Source organism: Pinus tabuliformis, chromosome 2_2 (genome assembly GCF_031772625.1).
Source record: "Pinus tabuliformis cultivar Carrire ecotype Pingquan chromosome 2_2, CPIR1, whole genome shotgun sequence".
Lineage (NCBI taxonomy): Eukaryota > Viridiplantae > Streptophyta > Pinopsida > Pinales > Pinaceae > Pinus > Pinus tabuliformis.
Genome location: NC_142300.1, coordinates 927,624,719 through 927,632,211, shown reverse-complemented (window position 1 = coordinate 927,632,211; position 7,493 = coordinate 927,624,719). Strand labels below are relative to the sequence as shown.

The 7,493-nt window shown below is 39.1% G+C and overlaps 1 protein-coding gene across 1 annotated transcript; it reads left to right on the top strand.

Moving 5' to 3' along the window:
• The first annotated feature begins 1,729 nt into the window (after positions 1-1,729).
• On the top strand, positions 1,730-4,149 carry LOC149196136 (methyltransferase FGSG_00040-like). The gene has a single exon (XM_089409051.1). It carries the CDS (start codon positions 1,810-1,812, stop codon positions 4,084-4,086), a length of 2,277 nt encoding a protein of 758 aa, XP_089265177.1. The 5' UTR covers positions 1,730-1,809; the 3' UTR covers positions 4,087-4,149.
• Positions 4,150-7,493: the final 3,344 nt, after the last annotated feature.

The following is a 7,493-nucleotide window of genomic DNA, read 5'->3' as shown; positions in this document are numbered from 1 at the left end:
GTAAATTCAAAAATATAGTCAAAACTAAAGTAATTGCTAGTGAAACGTGAGAAACTATAGATCTGGTCTCTATTTAAGGACTAATAACACTTGGCAATCAATTTCTGAATAAAAATATTCTAATGAAAAGCACTTACCTAATTGAAAATATTTAATACAAAATTTCAACATCTTTATAAATTAGTTATAAGTAGTTTTAAACATGTAAGTATGTCAATACATTTTTACTAATTTATTATTAGAATATAAGAATATCTAAAATAAAAACAAAAATGAATGTTTAAATTGGTTTCCTTCTAAAATTGTATATTTTGACATGTGAATATTAATTAGAAAATTGATTTATTTATTATTAAAATTATGAGATTGGGTTAAACTCTATTCGGGTGCAGTAGAGATAAGTTTATTTTCCTCATAAATGATAATCTGCCAAAGATGGCTCCCAGCTTAAATGCCTCCCAATAAAATTTGGGTATAAAGTCAAAGAAAAACTTAACCCATATAAACCACCCAACATATAATTCATAAATAATTTGACCTATATAATTTATTGATACCTATATAATTTATTTGATTCTCATGTTGAAAGAGGATGTTGTGAGTCGAATGATAAAGCCTAAAATTGATGAAGTACAACCAGTTAGAAAGGGAAATAGAAAGAGCGTGTTCTAAAGAAAATTTTAGTTAAATTGGAGAGGCTTTTTGATTGTTCCATCACCTTCTTGGGTCAATCTTGAATTTTGCAGTCGAAAATTAAAATGTCTTATAAGTTTTTCACTTAATTATTTTATGCCTTTCAAATTACATTAAAAAAAAAATTGTATAACTCTATTCCAACCAAAAGTAAAGCAGACGAACTGCGCCAATTGGAGGCCGCTTAGAAGGCTCCCAAGCTTAACCAGGAATTAGAAGGCCGGCGGTCCTGAATCTCTAAACATAAATCAAGGGTGAGCTTGCCAGGCAGACATTATAGCAAAATTTGCATGGAAACTTGTTACATCAAGGTTAGGGTTTAACTACATCAACCGACATAAACCATGTGAATTGCATCGAGACTAATTGATATTTGAGACGAACAGTGAATTTAATGTGCGGAAGCCACCTACGTCTTTATTTGAAAAAAGAAAAAATGAGGAGCATTGAATTCATTCCAAAGGTGTAAATACCCACTAAAAAAATTGATATGATTACTGAATTTATTCCAAACGTGTTAATACGCGTTAAGATTCCTGGTCGCCATTCTCCGGCCGATGTGACGTCGCCGTCATCCGTTCCACCCTAAGTAAACATGGTATGCCGATGACCAAATGGAATAGTCTATAATGAGACTTTTTAAGATTCCCGGTCGCCATTCTCCAGCTGATTCTCCGGCCGATGTGACGTCGCCGTCATCCCTTCCAGCCTAAGTAAACATGGTATGCCGATGACCATATCCCTGCATCCGAATACGGATGACCCTATCCCTGATTCTCTGGTCATCGACATCGTCCGGATGCAGGGATATGGTCATCGACATACCATGTTTACTTAGGGTGGAAGGGATGACGGCGACGTCACATCGGCCGGAGAATGGCGACCCGGAATCTCAAAAAGTCGCATTATAGACTATTCCCAAGTAAAATCCCTGACCAATGAACGCCATTACGCTTTTAATTTTGAACTGTCACTAGTACGGGTTAGGGTTATGTATAGTGTTTCAGGGCTGTTCGTGTTGAACATTTGAGAATTCTGTAAAACCAGAAAGGCAAAGGCGGTGGTGGCGATGGTTGTATAGTTCGCACCGAAGAAGAAGACTGGTAAGAAAGAGGAATGGAGCACTTAAATCAGCTGATGACCTCGCTTATGGAAGAAGGAAGAATGGAGAACGTAAACCAGTTGATGGCCCAGTTTAGTTCTGCGAAATATGCCTCCGAGAAATTCGACAAGAAAACCCTCCTCCAACTTCACGAATTCGGTCGTCAGCGAGTCGGAGCAGGAACGAATTTTCAGTTGCATTTGTCAGGCAGCAGCGGCGGCGCAGCTTGTTCAGTTCCGCTGGAAAGGCTGATCCCTATTTCCTTCAACGAGTTGAAGGTTGGGGAAGTCCACAAAGGCCGGGTGGTTTACGGGACCCTCTGCGCTGAGGCCTTCAGGATAAGCGGTATCATGACTGTGCTCGAGGATGATAAGGGTTTGGCCGTCAGGCTGGCAATTTACAATGCTGCTCATTCGCAGACGAACATCGAGAGGCTTTACCCAAAGGGAGCCAAGGTGGCCATCAGGGAGCCCTATTTTAAGCGCGCCGCCGACAGTAGCCTTGCCATACGTGTCGATAACCCTGCCAATGTCGAGATGCTGGTGCCACAGAAGGAGAAGCGGGCGGAGAACCTGCCGTATGTAGATGTGGAGGAAGTGAGGAAGAAGGGCAACAGCTGCTTCAGAGACAAAGAATGGGACGCAGCGGCTGAACATTATACGAAATGTATCGATGCAGCTCTGCTTCAGCTCAAGCAGAGGTCCTCTAATGACAATAATGATATGAAGACCTGCCTCCTCCTCGCGTATTCCAACCGAGCGGAAACAAGGCTTCAGGTGAGGGAATTTGAGCTGGCGCTGGAAGATTCCGACAAGGCCCTTGGGATCGATTCCGGCAATCTCAAAGCGCTCTATAGGAGAGGCCGCGCTCTGCTCGGCATGAGGCAGTATGCGGAGGCTTGCAAATGTTTGGAGAACGCCAACAAGGCTAGCCCTGGACAGAGGGAGATACAAGACGCCCTTCACAGGGCGAGGACTTTGTACGCCCAGAACCGGAATGGCAAGTATGACATCTCGGACTGGCTGCTCGGTTGCGGCCCTCCTCCGGATGTCGCCGATTTCGTTGGTCCCGTAGAGATCAAGATGACCCAAAATGGCAGCGGCCGGGGGCTTTACGCCACGCAAGAAATAAGCACCGGGCAGCTTTTGCTGGTAAGCAACGCCGTTGCAGTTGGTTATGAGGACGGCCATAGCACCTCTGCCACTGTGTTGAATGTGGACCACAGGGGCAAAATTAATACGGCTTCTCAAGAGGATCTTGTTGCCGCGGTCGTCTCTGCTGCCATGAAGTCGCAGATATTGCTCCGGAAGCTTTATAGTTTAGCTGGTTCCTCGGCGCCCGGTAGCCTAGATGTTCCGGCCGTTGAATTGTTTAAGACGGATGGCCATATGTCCAGAGGACAAGAAGAAGAAGAAGAAAAATTGCAGGTAGATGTTAAACGTATACGAGATATTATAGCTCTGAACTCTTTCGGTGGAGCGGAACAGACATTTGCTTCAAAATCGAAAATAGATATAGCCAAATTCGTCCAGCGAGGCCAGGATTTTAGCGGTCTCTGGTTACTGCCGTCGTTCATTAATCATTCCTGCCTGCCGAACTCAAGTAGGCTGGAAATGGGGAGCGCTATGTTTATTCATGCCTGCAAGCCCATCAAGCGAGGAGAAGAGATCACGTTTCCCTATTTCGATATACTCCTGCCCTTGCCGCAGCGCCAAGGTAGGTGCGAGAACTGGGGTTTTGAGTGCAAGTGCAGGAGATGCATTTTGGAGCTCTCTATTAAGGCAGCCCTGGATCCTATAACAGCACGGTTCGACGAACTGCATGACAAAGCCTTGGAGGAAAGCAATGCTGCAAGGTCTCAAGAGCGCTTCGAGTCGGATCTTCCGGCATGTGCAGAATTTGCAAAGCTTTTTGTAGAAGCAGAGGAGATTATTAGGGATTTTCCTCTATTGAAAACGGAAGAAGAGAAGAATTGGATTCTTGCGTCTTTTGCGTCTGCATATTTTGCAGGTATGCAGTCGGATTTGTTTTTCCCCACAATGTTTGTGGAGGATGGTGTTCCTTCTGGGGAGGAAGTTATGCAGGCCATTCAAAACACTGTGCCCGGGGACATTCGAACTCTGGTCATGGCAGCCCGGGCGATTAAGGGAGCTCAGCGTTGGATGGGGGATGAAAAAGACGCATCTATTATAAAATATGCATTAGAGCAAGCCAGGGAGGCATGCATTAGAGTTTTCGGCAGACATAGAGAAGATGTTCTAGAGGCGCTCGTCGTCAAGTATTCAAACTGATCTGTGTTTTGGTAAACAGTACTTGCCATTATCAAATCATGATCGACCCAGATGATGCCGGCAGAGGTGCCTTTTGGAAGTGAATATATTTTGTTTGAATTATTCTAATTTATTACGCTTTACACTTTGAGAAAACTCCCCAGCTGCCACTCTGCACTCTTTTGTATGGTCAGATCCATGGTTAAACTATTGAGATCTTTTGTATGTTAAACTATTGAGATCTTTTGTGTGGTCAGATCCATTATTAAACTATTGGGACACAGGTTAGATCGCACTGTTTTAATGGTCAAGCGAATCTTGATTTGTACAACCTCTCACCTTATTATAACCTATGAAGATATTATAAATACCTTATTATAACCCATGAACATATTATAAATACCTTTGCAGCGGTCTTTTCGTTAACTCCAAGTAGTTTTGGTCTCTGGTCTCTGTTTATCTCTGCCATTAATTTATCCCATTAGTTTCGGTCTCTGGTTATTTTTGCCATTAATTTCTGTTTCGGGAAGGATTGAGGATTACGCTATTTTATGGACATTTCAATTGGGTTTTTCTTTCTTTTCAGTTCTACTATCTCGTCCACAGGTAACGCATTGGTTTTTTTTTGTTAAACCCCTTCAGCGTGTTGTTTTCTGGTAATCGCTGCCATTAATTTCTTGGTTCCGATAGGTTCTAAAGCAACAGGATTGCTGTGTAATTTGGAGATTTTTAAGGATAAATATGGGAAAGAGGAAGTCATTTAAGATGTTAATGGCTCTGCAATCACTAGAGTAGCGTGGAGTGTATATTTAATTTTTTTCACATGGATAGTTAGTTAGTTAACAGTGGTTGAAATCTGGGCAAAACAATTTCAAAAAGTTTTATAGAGGTAGTGTTTGATTAGTGTTTTTGATAGTGGAAATGGATTCAACGCCATCAAAGAAGTCTAAGACACTTAAATTTTTAAGGTTTAACAACTATAACTTAAATTTACAAAAATCTTTGCGGAATTTCAATTTCCAATTTCTCTAAAAAACCATTCACGTTAAAATACCGCATTTTTTTTTAACATTCAAACCTTAAACCGAGGAAAAATAGGTTTTGGACATTAGCTTGCGAAAACAATGACTAATAAATTTTTTGTTTTTGTTTTTTTTTCTCGGGTTTTCATTGATGTTGGCAGTTGCGGCTTGAACTCAGAGCGTGTATCCCAGAATGCGGACTTCCTGAATGTGGGAATTGTACTGAAAGATTCAGGATCAAGACAATTCAAGGGGAATGAAAAGGGAAACAGAGCGGATGAAACTGGACTGGCTATAAGGCATGGCAGGGACTGGCTAAGTCTCTTGCTTACTGAAAGGAGTCTAGTGAGTAAGCTTGGGCTAAGGAGAATTTATTCAGTCATGGCATGCAGTAGGATCTTCTTATGGTGTACAACAGAGAAGAGTACTATTCCAAAACAGAAAATAGTCTTATTCCAGAAATGAAAATCATCCAGAAGGCCAGAAAATAGTCTTATTCCAGAAATGAAAATCATCCAGAAGGCCAGGTTTATAGAGTCTTAGTCTTATTCCAGAAATGAAAATCATCCAGAAAGCCAGGTTTATAGAGTGAATTTACCCCAATAAAGAAGCACCCTCAACAAGGAAAGATTACAGGCTGAGCACCCCTGCCTGACTGTCATCCAAATGAAGATGACTTATCCTCTTTAGAAATCAAAGGCTCTATACATTGACCATGTTCTGTACATGGGAGGTGAAGGTAACCTACATCCCATCCTCCATTACTAACAGCAGCTCACGCAATTTTCTTTCCATGAATTTACATTATTTTATGGTCACATTACAGAACACGCATTTGGGTTTTCAGAGAAATTTTTTTCCAGACGTATAGCACATGCTTCGCAATGCATTTGAACTTTGCCACAACTGTACCATTTAAGGTCACAGTTTATGAAGGTTGGTTATGTTTTTTCAGAATCCGAATGTTTTAATTGGTTGATATAATATATAGAAATATGTTTAATAAAATGCTAAACATTGCTTTAAAAGTGCCCTAATCTATTTTCATAAGTTATCTAACCAACCAAGATAGAGTACCATCTAATAAAAATATATAAAATCATCAGAAAGTGATGTATATATAGCTTAACATTGCTTTAGAAGTCCCATAATCCACTTTCATAAGTTATGAAACCAAAGATACATAGAGTACTATCTAATAAATAAATAAAATGCCCTATAAAGTGATATAGCATAAATCGCCTGATCACACTAGACTGTTATCCAGAATTGAGTAGAAGCTTGTATGACCCAGAATCTATTCCCCAAGAAAATCATTTAAACACTATGTAGACAATGATTTGAACTTTACTCGATCTTACCCCAACATTTTGTGGTGAGTTAGATAAGCACGCTTCCCATGTCACAGGAAGCATATCTTGTCCAAACATCTTGGTGAGGTAGATGGCAGGTTTACAATGAGCACGAATTAAAAAGGAAAAAAGGAAACTAAAGAAAATACTTAACATTACTCTTTTCCCTTTTGGTTTGTTTGTAAGGTTTTGTTAATTTATTAGTTTTATAGGTTAGCAATTGTCTGTTTGTAAGCTTTTGTCAATTTATTAGTTTTATATGTTAGTAACTGTATTAGACGTCGTAAAAGAAATGTTGTAAAGTATAAATTCAAAAAGAATCGTGATATGTAAATAGACATTGAAAATACTAATTAATAGACAAGATTCTAAGTAAAGGTAGAAGATAAAAGTAAATGATTTACATTATATGAAATTTACAGATTGTATAATGTTTTTAACATAGATTGTCTTTTGATTTTCGGAGATGCTTTTTCAAGTTTCAATAGAAAATTACTAGTAGATTGTAATAGAAGAGGTAAATAAAATAATATAATATTGTGAGCAATATGATGGTTATCTTACCACATTTAAATTTGTATCACAATTTGTTGAAGAAATGAGAGAGCGGAAGAAGTAATAACTAACCCGCAAAGAGAATATTTCGTTCAAAATATATAGAAATTTTTTATTATTTTAAATATGGAATTTAACTGTTTAAATTGATATAATAAGTTTGCATGCAAATTGTGTTATAATGAAATTGGAGTGAATGAAAATGTGCTTACTTTTGTCATGGGAATTTCAATATTTCTAGTTGAAAATGCAAGGGGAATATTGAACACCATTGAAAATTTCTGCGTAGTTGAAGATGCATATTTCTTTGATTGGTAGTGAATTCGTATTTTTTGCATTTTGTCACGTTCATGTATGTGGATTATAAGTTTCAGCGCAGATTTTATTTTTAGTAATAATTGTAAAGTTGGTCGAATGCAGTGTAGTGGTATGTTTGGATTTGGTACTGGGAGAAATATTTTTTCTATATTCTGTAATGTAGTTATTGCTTCCTCTATTT